The sequence below is a fragment of the Primulina huaijiensis genome, chromosome 15 (genome assembly GCF_012295235.1).
Source record: "Primulina huaijiensis isolate GDHJ02 chromosome 15, ASM1229523v2, whole genome shotgun sequence".
NCBI lineage: Eukaryota > Viridiplantae > Streptophyta > Magnoliopsida > Lamiales > Gesneriaceae > Primulina > Primulina huaijiensis.
Window position 1 is genome coordinate 25,234,343 of NC_133320.1, and position 24,203 is coordinate 25,258,545.

At 34.4% G+C, this 24,203-nt stretch overlaps 1 protein-coding gene, 1 long non-coding RNA gene and 1 pseudogene across 3 annotated transcripts; 1 reads left to right on the top strand and 2 right to left on the bottom strand.

Moving 5' to 3' along the window:
* Positions 1-180: 180 nt before the first annotated feature.
* On the top strand, positions 181-7,904 carry LOC140958930 (uncharacterized). 2 transcript variants are annotated; one of them, XR_012171853.1, is made up of 10 exons: positions 181-468; positions 555-657; positions 1,402-1,514; positions 2,087-2,155; positions 2,578-2,693; positions 2,776-2,830; positions 3,435-3,555; positions 3,951-4,093; positions 4,364-4,580; positions 7,758-7,904. XR_012171853.1 is itself a non-coding variant. In XM_073416541.1 (9 exons), exons 1-9 carry the CDS (start codon positions 337-339, stop codon positions 4,463-4,465), a joined length of 954 nt encoding a protein of 317 aa, XP_073272642.1. In that variant the 5' UTR covers positions 181-336; the 3' UTR covers positions 4,466-4,624. The 2 variants fall into 2 exon arrangements, 1 of the variants encoding a protein (XP_073272642.1); XM_073416541.1 differs by lacking the exon at positions 7,758-7,904 and having other exon boundaries at positions 4,364-4,624.
* On the bottom strand, positions 768-1,466 carry LOC140958931 (uncharacterized). Its single transcript, XR_012171854.1, has 2 exons — positions 1,328-1,466; positions 768-1,296 (listed from the first exon to the last, which is right to left on the bottom strand). It is a non-coding gene; the product is annotated as an uncharacterized lncRNA (long non-coding RNA).
* Positions 7,778-24,167, bottom strand: LOC140958928 (protein DETOXIFICATION 24-like; annotated as a pseudogene).
* Between the last annotated feature and the right edge of the window lie 36 nt (positions 24,168-24,203).

Sequence of the window (24,203 nt, forward strand, 5' to 3'; positions counted from 1 at the left end):
TATATATAGATTTCATATGTTGCACACCTACCGTGCACACCTATGTGAGCATCGATGATGTGTCGCTTATCCATTGGATACATAATTTTTCTATATTTCATCACATCCAATGGATGNTAAGTCAACTAGTTAACCCGAGGGAAAGAAACTATTATTATTCTGTAAAAAAAAAAAGGGAATAAAAATTAATTAATCAGGGCTTTAAAGCACTATTAATCCAAGGTTATCACGCGATCCGTAGCCTATTACTGCTCTCCTTTCTGGGTTGATCACGAATTTCTTCCTGTTGCGTCCATCAGGACGAAGCCGTTGTGGTTGGTGAGAATTCCGCCGCTGATGACTTCCCAAACCTTGAGGAGGAGGCTCCATCATGGGGATATTGATGGAGGAAGCTACGACCGTTTCGAGGCTTCTGGAATCGATTCGTTGAATGAGCCATTGCTTGGAAGTAGAGATCAAGATCTTAATGTACGTCCACGCGCAGAGGTTACTTTATAGTTTTACTGCATTTGAATTCTGGAAGCTGATATCTTCCTGTGATTTTTAAATCGAAGAGGCACGGGTTTGGGGATGCTTTGGATGATGAACGGAATAAAGAACGCCTGCATTGGACTCGGGTGTTTTCAAATTTAATCGCACAGTGGGCACAATGGTTTGGTTAGTTTTAATATCCCAATTTTGTTTCTTAATTTTTTGTAGGGTTTGTAATATTGATTTTTTGGGTCTCTGCTTTGGTTAACCCGGAGTTATTGAAATATGATCGTTCATTTGCTCTTTTTTTTTTTTTAAAAAAAAGTTTTAATCACGGTAGAGAAGTTTTCCACTTTAGCTCACGAATGGATTTGTCTGACTACTCACACCTGAGTATTGATCACTTGAGCTGATTTTCAGTTTTGGAAATCCAAAAAGTTGGAAAAAATTCAGGCTATGGTTGGTTCTAAACTGAAAGGAAATGGTATGTGGAAAGAAAATTTGGATTTTAAAGGTGAGTTCAAGGTGTGGTGACACTGATCAGTTTATTCTAGGTTGGGTAAAAAATTATATGTGGCTGTCATAGACCGGTGTGGTGTCTGATGGATTTCTTATAATTTGGAAATGCCGAGAAAAATTCTCGTCTCTTTAAGGATAAGTAATGATAAAAAATTCTCTGCTTTTTTCTCGATGAAAAAACCATATTGCAGTGATTAGAATGTAAGAAAAAGAACTGACGGGCAACCAATTGATATTGTTCATGTGAATAACAAAAAGGTGCAAAATGTGCCATCCATTGACTTAGTAATGACTTAGAAAATATATCTTGATGCCCCCTGTTTAGTTGCTTATTTACCTTGATTGATTGCTTGTATTTCATATAAGCTTGCTAATTTGTGCTGAATCTTTTTTGTTGAACTTCTGTTCTAGCAAATTTTATTGTTGGATCCGGGTCAGTTGTTGGATGGCTTTTACCATTTGTTTCGGGGTCTCAAAATGGAGCAAACAACAACCTTCAACCACTTTTGCTTAGTCCCTTGCAGGTACATCTAATAATTTTATTTACCGTTTCAAGAAGTTGAGTTTTTTCTATTTAATATCCTAATGATTTTACACATTGTAGGACAGAGTAGAACTTCAGTTCTGCCTATCCATACTTCCAATATGTAAATTTCATTTACTTCATGAGATTTTGATTGTTGTTCAAGTGAATAGATGATGTTTCTGTTTTAGGCCTGCGATTGGTCTTCTGTTTTAGGTTAACAGAGTAATAACTTGTGTAACGAAGCAATTTTGATGGTATCAGTTGTTCTTGTTATCAATGGGAATGAAAAATCTCTCTCTCAGTTTGAATATACTTGATTATCTGCTTCTACTTTGATATATATATCATTATAGTTGAATTCTCCACTTGTCTTACTGTCATTAGTTGTACAAACAATTTGCAAACCCCAAGTTACATAGTTTTGTAGGAATGCCGTGCATGCTCTTTTCATCTGCCGTATTTTCCGCCAAGCTAAAGCTTTTTAACTTTCTTTTTATCTTCTTCTTCTTTAAAGTTTTGATTTCCCTATATTGACATTTATATTTGATTCTGTACTTGGTTTGGCATCAGGAGGCAAGGTTGAAACATCTAAAGCAAAGGCTAGCTGTTCCTTTTGATGGCTCTTTTTCTGAGCATCAAGTATGTCCTTTCTTCTGTGTTCGCAAAAAGTTAATATTTCTTTTGATATATGACATTTGTTTGTCCATATTTAGGATCATAGAATGAAAATATCACTTCCGATAAATTGGAAATTAATGGTCCAAAATCCAAACAATTACAGTATACAAAAGATATTGTTGTCGACCTTGGATTTTCGTGAACAGTAATCTGCCACTCTTTTCAGAACTTAATATAGATGCTTATGATTTTATTCAGTGTTTCTAATGGTACTGTAAAAATGAATGGGTATGTATGTCAATCCTTGCCTAAGCTTCTCGTCTAATTCATGGAGAGAACTCTCTGGCGTCTATTTACCTTGTCTTGTTCTTATGATCCCATCCATTGTTTGACACCTTAACAGTATGACATTTGAAAATTTATCAAGTATATTCTGTTGGCAGGATGCACTTAGACAGTTGTGGAGATTAGCTTATCCTGATAGACGACTCCCATCTCTTAAGTCGGAGCTTTGGAAAGATATGGGCTGGCAAGGATCTGATCCCTCAACAGATTTCAGGTGTGGTTATATAATTTTTGTTCATTGAAACTTATGCACATGAAATTGATTTAGTTTTGGAAACTATTGGCATGATTCTCAGGGGTGGAGGATTTATATCATTGGAGAATCTAATCTTTTTTGCCAAGACATACCCGGTTTGTTCTTTTTCTCTTGTACATTTACACGGTTATTGGGTTTGTTATTTTATTATTTTTTCATTTTTGTAAGTGTTACCCACTTCGTACTGGATGTCAGTTCATGGTGAGAGCTTATGTATGTCTTTCATATGTGCTGGTGTGGCTCACTGTAAGACGACCCTAGAAGCTTGAGAAAGCATGGGAAAATATTAAGCAATTTATGTGGAACTGATTATATGTGATTGAATTTTTATCTAATTTTATTCACGTTGGTAGACTAAGTGTGATCTTTACAGTTGTCGTTGCAGTAAATGGAATCTTTTGCGTTATGGTTGTCAAGAGGATTGAGAAATTCTAGACTAGGTCTGGATTAAATAGTGGTTTGTTTGTTTTAGTTTGAAGTACCAATTAATTCTTCAATTGTGTGACGATAAATATTCCTAGTTTTGTGCTGTTTGGTCATCGTTTGGCAAACACAGTATCTGGTTTCTGTTTAACTTTCAATGTGCAAGACATAATTGGTTACAAAGAAATTCCAAAGTTGGCATTTTACACAATTTTCTTCATTTTCTCACCGTCATTAGAAATTTTCTTCATTTCCAATGTATTATTGCTGTGACAGGAAGCGTTCCAAAACTTGTTGCACAAGAGAGATGGAAACAGGTCTGAGTGGGAGTATCCGTTTGCTGTTGCAGGAATCAATATTTCGTTTATGCTTGCGCAAATGTTAGATCTTCAGTCAGGTATGCCTAGCATGAATAAATTGTTTCACCAGGCAAAAGTGCCATTCGCAGGATCATCCTCTTGGCCTTCTTTTCTGGTTCTGACAAATAAATAGGTCCGTTCTTCGGAGTATATTCAATCAGATATGCTTTTGGCATATACCTGACTATGCAATGACATGCTCTTCATCAACAATCTAGTTGATGTGTATTTCAGTTTATTAAATGGTAGGGAAAAAGTAATTTCTTAAATGAGATTCCATCTTCAGATTTATGCGAGTGTTTCATAAGTTCACAAGAGAGTTTTACTGTGATTCATTTAAATTGTAAAAAAGTTGTAAATTGTCATTTGAGCAATTTCTGTTGAGGCTTAAACGTTCACACTACAATCTTTTTAAGTATGAATTTTCCTTCAGGGAAGCCAAGCACCTTGGCCGGACACCATTTCCTTGAATCACTGGGTGAAGATGAAATGGCCTTTGATAACCTTTTCTGTGTTGCCTTCAAAATGCTGGATGTGCAGTGGCTTGCAAAGCGTGCTTCGTACATGGAATTTAACGTAAGTGCCTATTTATCCAGCCTATTTAATTTATTCTCTCTGCAGCCGAGTCTACTTAACTGCCTTAATGGAATTATCTACACCCATTTTTCACATATGCATAGTTATTTAACTTGTCCAGACCATATCAAATTTCCATCTATGATGTTACTTTCAATCTCGATCTTTTTCCTGACAGGCTAATTTGTTTTGATCTATTCTTCTGTGACCACTCATACTGTCACCCTCATGCATTCATGTGGGTAATGTGTTATCATTTTGGGTTTGTAGGATGTTCTAAAGTCTACCAGAGCACAACTAGAGCGGGAGCTTGCCCTGGAAGATGTGGCTAGTGTAAGAGACTTGCCAGCGTATAATCTATTGAAAAGATGATTCAACTAACACAAATCTGTTTTTCTTTTCTTTCATATATGCACCTTTCGAATTCGAATGTATACATACTTCATTTAGGTGGTTCTTGTCAGGAGTGTAAGAAAATATAAATCTGGTAATATTTTAATCAAAAAAACTCAACGTAAAGCTTGAAGTAAATTTTTTTTTTGGGGAAAAAACAGGAAACGCCACTAGAAAGGTATATTGAAGGAATCGAGAGAGGGGACCGCAGTACTAGGGTGATTTGAACCCTTGGCTTGTGTTCTACTTCTATCGTTATGTGCGATTTTTCCATCCTATTGGATGAACTTTCTTTGTTCATTTTTAACTATTTGTTAGATATTTTAAGACCATAAAGATTTTAACGTTAAAAGAAAAACAAATCACTACATAACATGTAACGTCTCCCGTTTTAAAAGTGCGGAATATATATATATATATTTTTTAAAAGCTCGCAATTACAAAATGACATTTAAAATAATCGTATTTATTTGCCAATAAAAGTAGTGCAGTTTAAAAATAACTAACGTCATCCAAAATCAACGTAAACATAAACGTGTAAAAATCGTAATATCATCAACATATAAAATGTGTAACTCCTCTCAAAACACATGAATCAATATGCGGAAAAATAATGGTCCTCGGGTCGTGTCACCGCACATCCCGCCTGCCTACTCAGTCTTCGGCACCTCCGGTCCCCTGATCAAAATGCTCACCTGCATCACACACGTCTAGTGAGTCTAAAGACTCAACACACCTGTACCAGTAATAACAAGTACATATACGTAGCACACAGCAGTGAAAAATAACATAATCAACATACATTTCATGAGCTTAAAAACATGAACATAAGCGTGTCGTGCAAACTCATAACGTGTCAAAACCTGTCTCATCATATTATCATATCGTATGCGTAACCGTGACCTGTTAAAACATGGTAATAGAGTGTATCATCGTATCAGCATATACGTGTTAAAATCTTAATTTGAATTCCGTTCATTAGCTGTGACTTTCGTATCATCATGTCATCATGTCAGTCGATGGATCCATCTACGTGTAACCGCGGTACCCGGCGGCGAGGATCATCAGCGACGGCATTACCAGCCCACTGAGTCCGAGCCTTACATGTCATCGTGTCATCGTGTTAGTCACAACTAAATCACTTCCTTCAAAACGTGTCATCATGTTCATCACTTAAATAAAAGCATGCGTATACGTAATTTTTCCTTTAAACAAAGCATGCACCATAATTATCATAATAACGTAAAAATCGTAAACGTGAAGCATAAACATTTAAAATATCATGAATTTGTGCTCAGGGTGCTGCCATGACCAAAAATCTCACCTCGGGTGCAAAATGACCATTTTGTCCCTGGAAACCCAAAAATTATCATTTCACCCCTGGACCTCTAAAATTGACCCGAAGCTTATCAAATTCCTTAAAATGTCCCAAAACATTATTAAAAGCATTACTGGACGTAAACTCGAGTCCATTTTACAACTTATTCGATTCGTTTTAAAACTTGACCGGGGTCCCGGTTTTAACTCGAATCGAACCGAAACCCAACCAAATTTTTTTCCAACTTTTCCTACACCTAATAAACATCTAAGAGGCTCTAAAAACATCCAAACCAGTCCAACAAATCTCTCAAATCAGCCTTACACATTGCTGGAAAATGACAATTAGTATTCCCCGAACACCCTAGGTCACCGAACCTACCATAAATCGACCCGAGCTCAAAAACCGAAGGGACCAGCTCCTAACCTGTCTCCACTTGACCACTCTAGGACCCCTCTGGACACCATGGACCCATGGCCCTAGCCCCACACAGCCCACATCACGAATGCGAATGCTAGGAGTCCAAAGCACACCCACGCGATCACCTAATCTCAATGCTACCAGCTGTTCTATCAATGCGTACAGCAGCTTGCGGCCCCTTCTAAGCCATGTCTCAGACCCAGCAAGGGATGGTCCACGGCCTGGAACGGTCCCTCACGCAGCCGGCCCTCTCCACAACTTGGTCTACCCTCAAAACGCAGCCAACTCCCCGATCGGCCCCCTCAACACAAGCAACCTACGGTTCCAGTCTATTGTTCCTCTTCTTCACGATGATCCCAGACCTCACGCACCCCAGGGCAGCCCCCTTACACACACAGGAGTAAAAACGTGATTAGTGAACCCATGATGCATGTATTTGAACAGAAAAATGAAAACTTCCCTGTACATGGCTGGATCCAAAAATCCTCATACATATACATACACACGACAATAATAAGACATGGATGATGCAGAAATAATGGTACAAATGCGTGCCTTAAGAAGATTGGAGTGCAAGGATGAAGTGGAGGGACCCGGATAGTTTTTTTTTTCTTTGCCACGACAAGCCAAAAGAACGTGGCCTTCAGCTGCTGTTTTCTGAAACCGATGGCAGGGAGTGTTGAATGAGGGTGTCGGCTAGTAAAGTGATTAGGGTTAGGTTAGGGGCTTAATATATAATTTTTAAATAGTTAATAATCCATTAATGGGCCTAATAGGCCCATTAAATCCAGTCACACTTTCGAAAAATATTTCGTGTTTAAAAGTTTTTTAAAAATATTAGCCGAACCTTTAAAAAGTCCCCCGATTCGATAAAATTTGCGCACCGATAAAAATAAAAATCATGCGGTAAAAATACCCAAAAATTCTCATTTTTGAAAAATACACTTGAAAATGCTTTAACTTAATTTATAAAAATAAATCGTGTAATAAAATAATTTTCCTGAAACTTCTCCGGTCTCCGTTCCTTGTTCGAACGTGAAATGCACCTAGAAATCCTAATGCATGAACTGATAAAGATTCATGAAATACATCTTATCATGCATGAATTATGCACAAAATGCATAAAAATAATTAAACACATATTTTAAAAAATAAAAATCCTAGATTGCATGCGCTTAGGTTTACGCGAATTAAATTCCTGGACCTTACATGACATCTCTCAATAAAGTGACCGACGAATCAAATCAATTTTAAATTTTGTTTGATAACCTAACAAAAATTATGTATATACCTCTAGTTTATTTGGGGTACCGAATATTTTGTCATTTTAATTTGGAGAGATCGTATTCATGATAATTATCGGTTTATTGAATTTAACCCACATCAAATGAATAAGATGATTTCTAATGTTTTTTCATATCAATCTTTTTTTCTTAAAATTGAGATTGTGGTCGAATATATGTATATATGTGTGTGTGTGTGTGTGTGTGTGTGTAGCTATAATTCCAAGAAGATCGACTGAGTTGATATGAGCTTTTGAATCTTCAACCTACCTCGTACCCATGAAACATCTTACAAGTTGATTGTCTTCCAAAAGTGTTTCACACTTGTGTCTACTGTTCCACCTCAACCATTCGAATATTGTAAGTCATCAATATACACATGTTTTCCAACATCACGTTGTATTTGAAACAACATTTCAATATATTTTCGAATTTTGGTTTGTTATACTAATTTTTAATTTTCAGCTATTTTAATTTAATTGTTTACGTGATATCTGAAAAACATCATCTTTTTTCTATAGCAACAATTATACAAAAACAGTCGAAAATTATCGAAATCAAAGCATATGACAGAAGATTATTAAAAACGCACATGAAAAGACTTTATTGTGCTTGGGAACTTTGTCAAGTGACACGAATATTTGTTTGGTAGGCACACTATATTTTGTCCAAATATAACACAGAGAGATGTTATTCGAAAACTTTCACATTGTATCAAATTATTTGTATTTCCTTGAGCTTATGTTTTTCGAAATAACATTGATAGATAGCAAGGATTGTGACCTTGTCGATATGTTAGTAGTGTTCATATTTCATAGTAACAAGATTGATCTCAATCAAACTTCTATTTCAGATTTTGAATATTTAAATCGTAAATATAAAAATATGCATTTGGAACAAACCAACGTAACAAAATCAAAGGTGAGCAAGCAAATGCTTCAATTTATGCTCAATTACACATAAAAAAAAATTCGATAATACTTGGTAAGCACAATCTATCTTTTTCTTGCATCTTATGCATACCCATTATCATGATTTGGCTCTCCGGCATGTTTAAGGTTCCATCTCTGGAGGCGTTCTGCAGCGAGCTTGACCTGTTTATCCCAGTCTGTTCTCCAAGCCATGTAGGTCAGTGCAAGTGATTGGGCTGGAACTCCCAAGTTCATACCAATCCATATACCCTTCCAACACATCATTCATACAACCACAAAGTTTCAAACAACTGATATTTTGGATTAAAATTTCAAGTACTGATAAATAACTCAGCATGTTACCTCGACTTGAAGATTAGCAAAGTATCCCAGCAAAGCTCCAAGAGGTAATCCAATCAAATAATAGCAACAAAGATTGATCACTGCAACAGTTCCTTGCAAACCCGCACCTACTGCCACCCCTGTAAACAAGAATCACCCCCATCGGTTACACGTATGGACAAATCCAAAAATTTAGATCAGGGAAGTATTTTTGTGCTCGCACTTGTGCACCACAACTCGGTTTGAACAAAAGAATTCATCAAAAATATATTATAAAAGCAAGTGAAGAATGTGGTACTAACCAGAAAATACAGGATAAATGCTGTTAAGAAATACTGAAATAGCAAGCAAAAGAGAGAGATGTGACACCGCGTTGGCAACTTCTGAATCATCGGTAAATGAATATCCAATAGTTTTTCCGAATACCAAGGATATGATAGTAAATATAACCCCAATCACCACTGACGTGGTTATAAGGACTTTGATCGAAAATTTAGCGGCTTTAGCATCTCCTCTTCCGAGCTCATTAGCATCCGCACACTACAAGGTCATGAAGAAGACATACGAACGGTATAAGGTTGAAAAAAAGAGTGGGGAATTATTTAGCAAACATGTACCATGCAGCACCAAGAAATCCAAGGCAAATCATGAATTCCCATCCATTGATATTAAGACTGCAACATCGAGATTATGATGTATCAAGTTGGAGAGAAAAAATTAAAAACAAAGTTTACTTGTAGCAAACTCACCATATGGAGAAGGCAGATATTGCAACCTCTGCATTGCTCACGTAACCGGCTAATAGGACTAGTACAGAACTATACCACAACTCCAAGCTAGGAGATTGACAAAAATGCATATTAAGTTTGAATTGTTGAAGCAAATAGATTATGACCAGACAGTTTGAGAAAATTTAGTATTCGAAAGCTAGTTTTGGAAATGACAAACAAAGTTTAAACACGAGAGAATCCGAAGTGGGGAAATGATCCATATACAAGCATTTTATGTAGTCAAACAATAAACAAAGGTATATGTCACTGGCGAAGCTCGCGCACCTACACAGATGGGACTGCAAAATCGGTTCTAGTAGAAATTATCAAATACCAGTTCTCGATTTAGGAAATTTACCAGCCAACGTTGCTAGAAAAATTTATCATCACCCTCATAAATTCTTTTTCCCCTAAATCCAATGTGGAAGGAGTAAACACCATATACGAGAGATTTATAGACAACTTTTTACCAAACCATAATCCCAGAAGATATTGAGAGCTTTATGACAGGCCAAATATCTGTAAACGCGGACGTGCTGAATCCAGTCCACGTATGAGGGCACCAACCCCCGATAATGTAACCTAATTCTGTGAACACAATGAACCAAGAAGACATGCACAATGCCGCCATTGCTCCATCCACCCCCAAATGCCAAACATAGACAAATAACCACGACAAGGGCAAGTGTAATATGATGATGTTCTTTTGCTGTGCTTGTAGATACATTTGCATCGTCAAAGTGAACACAAAACCGTAGACCATAGGAATAAACGACCACGAGGTATATCCTGCAGCATTTGAGATGGTTTCTTCTTGACCGAATAGTTTAAACATGGACGCACCGAAGATGAAGAGTGGAAGTAGGAGGGTGCACGTTACAAAATCCACGACCCACGATCTTTGCAGATAAATTCCCATCATGTGGTATTGTCGCGCACCGTAGGATTGCCTGCAAAGTGTTTCAGTCGCACTCGACATTCCAATCTAAAACAAAACAAACAAAATGAACTCTAAATAATTAAAGTGATGTAATGATATTCAAGTTGGTTGCTTTAGAACTGAAAGTTGTGAATAAATAACATAATCCAGCATCCGAAAGAATCAAGGTTTATACCAATATTCCATTCACGAAGCGAACTGTTAAAGTTTGAACGAGCGCGTAACCAGCAAGAGCAATGGAACTCTGATGTCCGATGAAGGACTGTGTCACTATTATGGTTCCGAATGAAGCCACTCTTGCTAACATACCAGACAGTGCTACCCTCCAAATCTTCTGGGATTCATGACAAACTTTTGTTTTAAAATCAACCACCTCCTTTCCTTCCGAAGAAACAAGGAGTTTCTCATGCATACCATTATCCATGTTTCTGCAAAGTCAAAGATAATTAACAAAATGATCAGCAGATAATATTACATGAAATTATAATGTTTAAACTATGTGATATAATCAGTATTGAAGGTGTATCTTTCAAAATATGTGTACCGTTGGGTTTCAACTATGGCTTTTCATTCGATACGAGTTGCAAATACAGTACTTTGTCCGCACGACTACATACATTTTTAAGATATGATCTACTTTATCAAGACTCTGCCAAACTCTCATGCACTGATATGGCACAAGCCATTTTAAATCTTAGATCTGCTTATTTTCAATTCCTTGTTAATTAACACATCGATACAAGCAAGTGGTCCTATTTTAACACATTTCGATCGCTCCCCACTTGTTCAAATGGACTAAAAAAACACGATACATGACTGTACTAACATTTTAAGTAAAGAGCAAGGATGACAGAAGAAAAAAAGTTGGCAACATCACCAAAATAGCATAACTATAAAGGAGCTAAAAAAGCACAAGACACAAATTTTTGAATGGAAAGAGATCAACTTGAACTTGTACCAAGGTATCAAAGATACACAAGTAGCTAGTTGTGCCCAGGCTCCAATTATGTAGAAGAAATTGTCACACTTAAATGCATGGATGAACTTAACAAAATTACTCGTCACAGAGAAGAGGTGAGAAAGATTAAATTTTTTGTGCGGACATAAGTAAATAGTTAATGAATATTTTATTTCTCAAATTTTTTAATGATAATTACACTCAGATCTCTTTTGCCAACCCAACCCCGTACCTACCTCCACAACAGGTGCTCCGCATCTAATCAACTCACTTAATCGTGTGCGTGCATTTCATTTTATTTCTCTCGATCATATAAGAGTGTGGAAAAATATCATAAAGTATGTAAATATAAATAATATTAGTCTAAATATATTCAATATGATAATATAGTCGCATAATAATTTTGGGAAGTTCCAAATTGAATTATCCAGTCTCGACATTATATATTTTCATCGATCCAAATTGCATAAAGTTAAGAATTTGATGTAAAGTCGTGGGTAGGTGCATCTTCACCTTTCTAGATCAAATCAGATTGTCCATATTTTTAGCAATCATCACGGTTATCCATCCAATAGATTATACATATATATATATATATATTACTATTATAAATATATGAGTTTGAATTGTGAGCTTATTTTTTTACCATTTTATTTGTTTCATTTGTGAGTTTTCTTCTTTACCCTTTCATTTGTTTTATATTTTGTCATATTCATGAGGTTCTTTAAGTCATTTTTCATGTTAGTTTAATATGATAATTAATAGTGTACTTAACTCAATCAAATTAATTATTATTTCGATTTTACTTATAAATTTATCATAATGTTATACATTTAAAAAAAATGTAAGATTATCTTTTTACCCTTTTATTTGTTTTATAATTTGTCATGTTCATTTTGTTCTTTATGTAATTTTCTATGTTAGTTTAATATGTTAATTAATAGTGTACTTAACTTTCATTTGTGAGTTTTCTTCTTTACCCTTTCATTTGTTTTATATTTTGTCATATTCATGGAGTGCTTTAAGTCATTTTTCATATTAATTTAATATGATAATTAATAGTGTACTGAACTCAATCAAATTAATTATTATTTCGATTTTACTTATAAATTTATCATAATGTTATACATTTAAAAAAATTGCTAATATTACTAACATCTATTTTATTTTATTATTATAAATATGTGATTTTTATTTGTAAACTTACTATTTTAGCGTTTTGTTTATTGTCATTTTTCATATTAGTTTAATATGATAATTCATAGTGTACTTAACTCAATCAAATTAATTATTATTTTTATTTTACTTTGTAAACTTACTATTTTACTTTTTTTGTTTTATAATTTGTATAATATTCATGATGTTCTTTAAGTTATTTTCTACGTTAGTTTAATAGGATTATTAATAGAGCACTTAACTCAATCAAGCTATTTATTATTTTAATTTTACTTTTATTTTTAAATTTAAATTTNTTCGATATATGATGTTAAATAAATATTATCTATTAAATATATGATTTTCATTTGTAACATTACCATTTTTTGTTTTACAATTTGTCATGTTCATGATATTATTTAAGCCATTTTTTATGTTATTTTAATAAGATCATTAATAATGTACTTAACTCAATCAAACTAATTATTGTTTTAATTTAATTTTAAATGTAATTTTAATTACTAAATTTATACATTTCCGTCAAATTCATGAAAAATATCTATCATATTCATGATAGGTAATAATGGGCAGATGAAGTGAGATGAGTCGGATTGAATAAAAATAAATTATTAATAAATATTAAGGTTATATAAAAATTCTTTCTCCCATTTAGAATAAAGATATTTTCAAACTTTTTATGAGTCAATAGATATATATGATTGAGAAAAATGTTTGTATGTAAGTTATTCCAAACACTGGTTTTAAGCTATTTAGTCAATTTTTTGTATATGCTGCTAAATAAATATTACTAAATAATATGCTTCATTTGATCATTTTGTGTTCTTGCAATGAGATGAGTTTTTTAACATATCATTACATGTTTTGGTGTTATATGTCGTTTGTATTGATCATGTTGTATTTGGATTCCTTATGTGCTTGATTATATTATTTTTGTAGTATTATTTATTGTGAAATTAATAGGTGGGCTAAAAAAATTAGTGGATCTATGAGNATACGATTTTGTTCGAATTAAATGATTATGCATGATTCTAAATTTTAATTGTATCACAAGTTAACGTATATTTTGTCGTTGCCAGATATATTTTGTCAACGATCTAATATTTTTCTTTGATTTAAGGAAAATTGTACGACTTCGTATTATATTTTAATTTCTTAAAGTTTTATTAAAGGATTTTTCATGATGGTTTTGAGGCACCATTATTTCCTTTGTGAGTTTTTTTAAAAAATAAAATATTTATGAAACCATGACGTTAATAAGGAGCCTTCTCTTTATTTGAAATAAAATATTGAAAAATTTATAAAATTTTTGAATAATATGAGTTAGTATTTAATTTGAGAGAGATTTATGATTTTTTTTGCTCGTATATACTTCAATTTCTTTGTTATTGTACTAAATAAATTTTTTTTGAACTTTGAGTTATCATTTTTTTATGGAGGTTGTTTGTATCTTGAATTTTTTAATTTCATTTTGTTTAGTATTGTTGGCGGCAATTTATTTTCCTGATATTCTATTATTTGTCTTGTTGTTTGTATGACAATCTGTATGAGAGTACACCAATCGAAGCCACATATTCTGGGTCTTATGTTCTACGAAGAGGGTAATATATGATTTCTGTGAATTATATAATTTATTGATTCTTCATACATGTAGTTAAGACTTAAGAAATGAATCAAATTTTGAACAAAAAATTTATGACAAACATAGTGGATGGAAAAAAAATAATAAAAAAATAATGTTGCGTATTACTATGTCCCTATTTCTGTATGATATAATTCAAACACATTTTTTTAGATATTTGAAATTAGGTCTAACTAAGTGACATGAAACATATACATATATATTTGAAGGTGTATTTAAAGAAAAATATTAAGATCAAGAATGATTCATATTTAAATTTCAACACGGTACAATGAAGAAGAAATTGGAAAATTGTATGTGTAAATCTTTAAGGGTTATATAGTGATTATGTTGCTACTTCATGGTTTGCAACATATTGATGCCATATAAAATATCAATATTTCTCAAAGAATAAACAAAAAGAAAAAAATTCTTCATTAAGAAAAAGAAATACATGAAAAAAATTGTGTATAAATCTCATTCTATTTTTAATGGTATGAGAACAATTCTAAAGCTTTGTGAACACAATAGATCAATTTTGTGCATTTTTAGTAAATTGGGACATTGAGCTGATTGCACTTTATTTCTTCCAATATTATCTCGATAGATTTCGAGGTGGCTAAGAAGTTGTTTTTGTCTATTTTTTTTAGTTAAAGTGGCTAACAAACTAATTCATGAGATATATGATGGTAACATAGAGAACTACTCGCCAAATAAATTCACTTAGCCGAATAATGAAATTCAAATTGAATTATACAATATTTCATCAAATTAATTTTGTCTATTATAAGATGTTCATGAAATCTAAATATTTTTATTATTAGATGGATATTGAATAAGACAAATACTTTGATATATATTTGAATGAGATCTCATATACATATCTTAATTATGTTATCCGCGTCCTTCTCAAGATTTTTAAAATACAATAATTAATTTTGTATGTCGTTCCACAATATATAAAATATTATAAAACAAAATGTAAAATCGATAGAATAAAATTTGTTTTGTTTATGAGATTGAAACTATATCACCCCATGATATGATGCACGCAATCATTGTTCCAAATCTTCTAAAAAATGACGAACGAAATAACTTTCCTGAATTGCGTCAAATTAAACAATGACACAGTTCTAAGATATAGTCATTTGAAAAGATTTTCAAGTTTTTTTCTCACACCTATTGAGTAACAATTGTTAAAAATTTATTAAACTTATAGCTATATGTTGATAATATTGAAACTAAATATATAAAAATGATATTACAAATATCACGATGTTTAAAGAAATTACAGCACCATTCATTGGTTATGTTGTTGAAGAATATATAGGTTATACTAGGGGTGTTCATCGATTGGTTCGATTTTTCGATTTTTTATTTCGGTTTTTTCGGTTTTCAGTTTTATAAATATATAATTCGATATCCGAACCATTTTTTTTCGTTTCGGTGATCGGTTCGGTTTTCTACCAAAACGGTTCGGTTATTTTGGTCGGTTAATTCGGTTTTGGTATAATTATTTAAATTAATAATATAAATATATTGTAAAATATAATATGTTAACTTTCTACATGTTTTCTTAGTAAAATATTTAAATATAAGGTCTAAATTAATTAAACAAACAACAATCAACTAAAAATTGTTCAAAATGGTTTTTCATTATTCACTAAATATCATATCAAAATATATAATATAAATAAAAATATAAAAAATTATTAATTTAATGAAATTTCGGTTTTTTCGGTTTTTACGTATATAATCCGAAATCGAACCAAATAAACTTCGGTTTTAACATTTATATCTGAATTACAAAATTCGGCTTTCGGTTCGATTCGGTGTTCGGTTTTTTCGGTTTGGATTTTCGGTTTTTTCGGTTTTATCCGAAGTTTGAACACCCTTAGGTTATACATACTTTTAGTCACAAGTAAAAACCAATCAAGACTAAAAACAACATTTATTCTTATGAGTTATAGTTGATGATTGTCAAAAACTGAAAAATCATTCAACGATAAATAAATATTTGGAAAATAAGATTATTGGATAAAAACAATGTAGAAAACTGAAAAAACGTCCTGATAGGGAAGTAAAGTACGAGCATGTCATATCCCAGATGAGGATTTTAAATAACATAGTAGATGTTAAAGACGATCATATACTTGCTGAGTATATTAAAATGATTATATGTATATTATAACAAACTACGACAAAGAGTTGTTGAGTTATCAAAATCAACCAAGAAGTATATTGAAAAGTGTGTCATGTAGATAAGATAACTTCTCCGATTCATATACCGTCTATGGTTATGATTTTTGATTTTGTGGTTTGGTTTGTTTTAATTAATAAATGTTATTAGTCATATTTTAATTCATTTAAATATTATCAAAATTTCGTATTTATATTTCCAGCAATTTAATTGCTCACGTGCAACGCACGTGCACTTTTCTAGTAACTGACTTTTTATTTTTTGGCCGTCGGAGATAACTACTAATATATAATAACATGCAACTTTTTATTTTTATTTTTTATTTTTTATGTATATCTTCTACTCCATGTAGCACTGATGGTTTTACCAAATATAAAAGCTCTTCATTTAGCATTACATTCAACTATTTCAAGGATCTTTCATACCAATATATAGTAAACCAAGTTTCAAGAACTACTTCAGCTGCTTATTCTATAAAAACTCTTATCAACAATAAAAATCACGATTTGTTTGTTTTAATTCTATTATTAAGCATTTTGTAAATGAATATAACCACCTATTGTCATACTCAGGATTTATGTTTAAGATGAATTCTGATATTTTCGTAAAAAATATAATCCATACAATATCAACATCTCAAATTTGATTTCGAGACAAAATCTTTAGCTGGCTTACTTATTTGCACACAAAATATTGGTCATTACCCGCGGCCGCAGTAGGGCCACACGATTCATGCACGTTCTTTCATTAAAATAAAATCTGCTGCATATATTATATTTACAGTCAAATCTTGGCACCTCGATCGAGTTTCAAGATTAGTTTTTTAAATTGAAACTCGAACATGTACCTTGTCTCGGGGGCAAAAAAAAAAAAAAAAAAGGAACATGTTCCTTAAGAGTTTCATGTATGTTTATCGCTCTATTTCCGAACATACATATGGATCTACGGCATGTTAACACCTGAACTATCTTTCAAGTTTTACATGCGGATGTGAAACTATCGAATGATGTATCCATTACAATTTCACAACATAGATAAATTCATTTCTCAAATCAAATATTTTTTTTTAACCGAATACAACCTCAATGAAAATTCTCTCTAATAATATCCATATTATGGTATATGAAGGCAAAAGTTATCCTCTCTTGATCTGTATTTATTCCCCCAACAAATTACCAAGACGACTGTACAATCTACTCCTACAGAGCGACTTCTTGTAACAAGTAGTTTTGGCACAAAATTGATTTAGAATCGGACAACTATTCCTCAGCAACCGTGGCTTCAGTTTTACCCTTTTTATCAGTTACTTTGTCTTCCCTCTCGTTTTCTGAAGGCCCCCCAGTTTCCAGTTTTGCAGGACCAGGACCAGGACTAGCTGACACCTTCACCATTGATGGTCGTAGGAGTCTCTCACCAAGTTGGAACCCCTTCTTGTATTCTTCGATGACAACATCCTCTTCATATTCCGAGGAATCCTCACGCATTATGGCTTCATGCAAGAACAATATCTTGTGCGACTTTTTAATGAAAAAATGACAAGTAGCGGCAAATTAAAGCAAGATCTGAACGCATGCTAAAGGGAGGAATTCAGAATCAACGCAGATGAGTAAATGATCCTGATTGCCGCCGGTAGACGATAAGCATAAGGACAAACTAGAAAATATTGGACAGGTAACCCGACAAATAGCTGATCGTACTGGGAAGAAAATATAAGAATCTTGAATAAGATTTTGAGAAAATATAAGAATCTTGAATAAGATTTTGAGATGCCACACAACCTGTGCCCAGTAAACTCACCGAGTTGACTCTAATCAGTTGAGAATTAGATTGACTTATAATCGTATCCAGGTCTTCAAATAACCTGAATAGACCTTATACAGCTTTTCAACGAGTTCATCTATTACTCGACTGAATTTTGAGCCAACTTGGAAGTTTACCTGCATGGAGTCAATGGCAACATTATGGTAGTGGCAGTAAAAATAAAGGTAAGCTGAAGAGTTTAATTATCAACGACACAAATTCCCAAAGAGAGACCGCTATTTCACATTATTAGACAGCTAGCAAAACATAAACAAAACAATAGGAACCTACGGATGAAAAAAATATTAATAGGAACTTACCACGGGATCAAATGGTTTCCCCACGGTCTCCAAAGGGACAACACCAAGGGATCCCATAATCTCAATAAACTGCTTATATATGCTCTGGTAACTGTTAACTATCTTCTCCTCCTCTTCAGTCTCAACCTTGATCTGGGCTTTCGCTCTCTCAAAATTATCCAAAAGAGACAATAAACTTTCCATTACTTCTCTTTGTGCATTTTTCACCAATGAAAGCCGTTCTCTCTCTATTCTCTTACGGAAATTATCGAAATCCGCACTTATTCTAAGGATTCGATCCTTCTCGTTTGATAATTCCTCAGATAAAGTTAGGACTTTTCTCCCAAGATCAATTTTCTCGTCTTCAATAGATTTTAGGAAAGATTCTACCTCGGCAGCTTTTAATTCATCATTATTTACTTAAGTCTCTTTATACAAATTTAACGAAACTATAACAACAGAACTAGGTTCTGCTGCTGTATCTTCCCCGGTTCCCCCTCACCAGAAGCATCATCGGCAATGGCACCATATATGTAATGCCCGAGATTTTAGCACTGTAATTAGACATGGATTAATTGACAGATTTGCGATTAATGAAGATATCGGGACTTTGGCAATCTACCAGCTCGCGCATATGCGCGAGACGTGCACTATGAAGATTCAGCCACATGGCTTGGACATGCATATAAAATGTAAAAATTCATTTCATTCCTTCAGAATTCAGCTGCAAGAATCGAGAAAAGTTCCGTAGAAATCCTTACGCCTTTCATTTCTTGGAAATTTGCTTGTTCAAGATCCGGTTATCAGATTTTCGATCCGGACACAGTACCGTGCTCCTCTCGTTAAAGGCTACACAAGGACGTAAGTTTTCTTATGTTTTGATATGATTTGAAAATATGATATTGAAGAAATCAGATATGATTAATATATGGTGTTCTTGAGATATTAGACATCGTATAATCGAAACCGGATTGAAGAACGGATACCGAATGAAATTGTTATGATTTTTCAGATTTGATTTGACTGAGATTATACAGATTTGTATCAGATTGTGTTTATCGATTGATTATGAGTTGTTGAGATTGGTATCTGTTGTTCTGGTATTGCTGGGTATATCGAGATTGTGCTCTTATGCCGTCGAAACAGAATTAGTTTGAGTTCTGAGTATATCCAGTATTGATTCGAGTTGTATATTGATATTGTACTTCTCGAATATGTCATTCCAGAGTGGGTATTGACGACTTCGAAGAACGAGCAGAACCAGATTGATATTGAGTGCATTGATCAGATTGATCTACGCGAAAAAAAGCATAAATCAATGGTAACCCGGGAATGATAACTCGAGCAAGAGATAACTTGAGTTTCCCAAAACCACATACTTATTTGTTATTGTTTGCATACCTTTGTATTATTTGAATGTATATGCTTATTCTATTGATTTATAGAAAAGCAGAGAATAGAAGATAGATATTGAGACAGAGTCTTTGGCAGAGGTGCCAAGTCACTAGATCGTGATAGAGTCTTTGGCAGAGATGCCTTGGCAGAGGTGCCATGTCTTTGGCAGAGGCGCCAAGACACTGGACGTTTGGATTATATCGATGTGCTTAGGAGAAGATCGACTCCTATTGTAGAGACTCGATATAGTGGAGCAAAGTCCGGGAATAGGAACGTACCGCCACCGCGAACGGGAGAGTAGGTGGGAGATTGTTACTTTCTTATTCAAACCGGGATCCCTAGATTAGATAAGAGTCGATACGAGTCGGACTTAGAGTCGAGTCAAAGATTAAGAATGAAAGAGTTTGAATTACATATTTGTATTGATTATGTTCCATAGTTTATGATTGTTTAATACATGCTTTATGCTTTTATATCTGATTATATGAAATGCATGTATACATTGTTTATACTGGGAATGTAATTCTCACCGGAGTTATTCGGCTGTTGTTGTGTCTGTATGTGTGCATGACAACAGGTGGGACATGATCAGATTCAAGAAGAGGATGAGAGAAGATGATTAGCGTGGAGATCCGGGCCCAGAAGTAGAGTTGGTTTCAGCACTAGATATGTAGGTGTTGAACCTTAGCTTGTTATGACTTACTTTTGTACAAGACTTGTACTTTTAATCTGGATATTAATCTTGTAAATGAAATAAGATTTATTTCATATGTTGCGCACTCATGTATTTTTAAAAAAAATTTATGACCCAGTTTACTTAATTGTTACATTTGATCCTAATAATGATTAAGAAGATGAATTAGCGTCCGGGTCCCCACAATATATATTCCCCTATTCATCAAATCACAAAGATTATGCATAGTGATGCACAGTTTCAAAGCTTGATCGCAAGAATGACAGCTTAACCATATTGCGTACACACCAACTACAGTAAAAACTTTTTGAATACAGGGATTTTTTAGCTAACTATTAGGAAGTAGATACACATTCATTCTGTATCCTTATAAAGTTTAAATATGGATATCTAAGGTGTAAAATAAGAACCTATCACACATTCTGATGAGGAAACAAAGAAAAATTAGACTACATTATCTCCACACATGCAAACACAAAACAACGAAAAAATCGAAGAGTGTTCAATGGATATCCAAATGTTATAGTTCTAGGGCAACAAATATCAGAACTTTTTTTTAAAAAAAGCAACCTCAAACTTTTTAAACCCATGCAACTGCATTTCTCGCATATATTTGATTTCCATAACTAAAGGACATCCAAATTCTCTATTCAGCAATTTCACAATTACAAAATTTCTCTCATCATTAGGCATGAAGTGTGTTGTGCCATTTATGCAAACTAATATTTTAAGCCATTAGTTGGGAGCTAATGAATATATTATGTCAGTCCTGGTTGCCACCCCATGGTGGCCAACTTCTTTTCAGCTTCAAGTAACTTAGTTCTACTTCATTTCCAGTAAACAGAGTGAAATGTCCATTTTAACTACAAAAAAGAAGTAGAACTAAGTTAGCCCAGGAATTGCTACGGAAATACTCTCGTAAGCGTGGTTCCCCGCGATGCACGTTGAAGGTTGATATCCAGAAAGCCTATGACACGGTGGATTGGGACTTCCTTTTTGAGGTTCTTACGTTGTTGCGATTTCCTGCTAAGTTATCGGCTTGGATCATGGAATGTGTCTCCACAACATCTTGCTCGATTGCTCTCAATGGCCAATACCATGGACATTTTGATGGTAAGAGAGGACTAAGACAAGGTGACCCCCTTTTTCCATTCTTATTCACTCTCTGCCTTGAGGTACTGTCTCGATCTGTTAAACGCATGTCTAGATCTACTTTTTTTGGCTTTCACCCTAAGTGCCGAAACTTGCACATCACACACCTGGCATATGCGGATGACTTGTTGTTATTATCTCGAGGGGATGTGCAAAGTGTGTCTATGGTTATGAAATGTTTGGATGACTTTGGGGATATGGCAGAATTGAGAATGAATTTGTTGAAATCTAGTATATATTTGGCTAGTGTGAACTTGGATGTGCGACAAGATATTCTTCGTATTACATGTTGTTATCAGGGTGAACTTCCGTTCCGTTACTTAGGAATTCCCTTGGCCTCCAGAAAGCTCAGATCCTCAGACTATAGTCTCCTTGTAGATGCAGTTGCAGCAAAATTTAACTCATGGCCGTGCCATTCTCTATCATACGCCGGGAAACTAGAGCTCATCAGATCGGTGGTTCAGGGTATGGATTGTTATTGGCTTTCTATTCTACCTATCCCGATTAATATTTTGGATACTATGTATGCTCTTTGCAGGAAGTTTGTGTGGCCGAGCAAAAGGCCTCCTATAGCTTGGAAGTTATTGTGTAGACCGATTGAGGATGGTGGATGGGGACTGAAGAACTTACGTGCTTGGAATGAAGCCTTGATTTGCAAAACTCCGTGGAAAATACATCTGAAGAAAGACAGTCTTTGGATTAAATGGGTGAATCACATATATAGCTCATTCGAAAATGTATGGCATTTGGGGGTGGCATCGAGAGGAATCACCACTAATAAAACAGATTATTAGTATCCGGGATGTGTTGATTCGTGATCTTGGCTCCATTGATGCGGCTATTTATTGCCTAGATCGTTGGTTTAATGGCACGGCAGATCTTAAGCATGCGTATGATTTCTTTGTTCACAAAGAGGGAAGATGGCCATGGAAACCTCTGATATCAAAGTCCTTCATCAAACCTAAGCACCGGTTTGCGCTTTGGCTCTTTGCACACGCTAAGTTTCTTACTCGGGATAGACTTAGGTTTGTTCTGGATAATTCATGTGTGTTGTGTAGTGATGCATAGGAGTCCAACGACCACATTTACTTTAGGTGCAGGATTTCGAAATAGATATGAGATGGTGTTAGAGATTGGTTGGGAATGAAGAAAGGTATGGGATCGGCAACGGTAGTCCTCAAAGCCTTTAGAAGTGTTTACCGAGACAACTCAATGATTAACAAGATGAGATGTATGACACTTGCAACTACGATATACCATGTTTGGAACACGATGAATATGGCGATTTTTGAAAACGAAAAGCCGGATTTTGACGATATTATTAAGAAGATCAAGATTTTAATTTATCGTTGTATTCCGAGTACGATATATGTCATGGATGATGTGTAGTATGTATTTTGACGTTAAGAACTATGTCATTGTTTTAGTCTGGGGATACCCAGTGCAGTGTTACCTGTACTATTCTTTTTACCAGTTCCTGTATTATTTTTTTTTACCTAATTTAATGGAAGTAATTTCATTTAAAAAAAGAAAAAGAACCTGTTTATGAACGAACAAGTTCAAGTCGTCATTATAACAACACGTAAAAAATCTTTCTTCATAATGATATATCTACGAACAATAAAATTCAAGGCTCAATCAAACTCAGTTCGCCATTATCCGCAGGTAATAATTGTAAAATAAATCTTATCCAGAGAATGGCGACTCAACCACGCAACAATTAGATACAGAACAGATGATGAAATATTTCCTTCGGAAGCTACCTCTAATTCGAGTTCGGACTCGGATTCAGATCCTTGCACCAGGTCTTCACGTGGAGTGTCGGTCTGAACCTCGACATTTTCTTCATTTGCAGCAAAGGATAAGAATTTCTTACGCGAGTAGCTCGGCGATCGAACACTTCTCCTATCGTATCCAGAAGGATGGATACGACACCTTACCTGAGGAACCCTACTTGTCCAAAAAACACCCGGGAAAAGGAGGAGCTTCCGGCGCTAAGACACGCCGCATGCGTAGTGAAAGTAGGCGGCGTGTTGAACACAGTGGATGCCATTACAGAGGAGGATAAAATCCACGTGGAAATATGGAATTTTCGTGACTGGGTCGGGTTGTTGGATCACAATTCGAAACTTCTGGACTTTAAAATACCCATCTAAATTTTACAAAAACGTTTGGGCCAATTTCCACAAGTAAAGAAAATCCCAAGGTTATATGGATAATTTACGGTGACTTGGAAATTTACTAATGCCAGAATAGCACCCGTCCTTCCAATTCGCCATCGAACAACTGAAGTAACTCTCTGGCATTAGCACTTTCTAACGGCAACAATTGTAAAGTGCCCCAAAGTGGAGATTGATGGGGCTTATTCGTAGTCCGTTCTCTCAATCCCATTCAAAAACTTGAACTAGAACCTTCATTTGCAAACGCGTTCTCTCAATCCC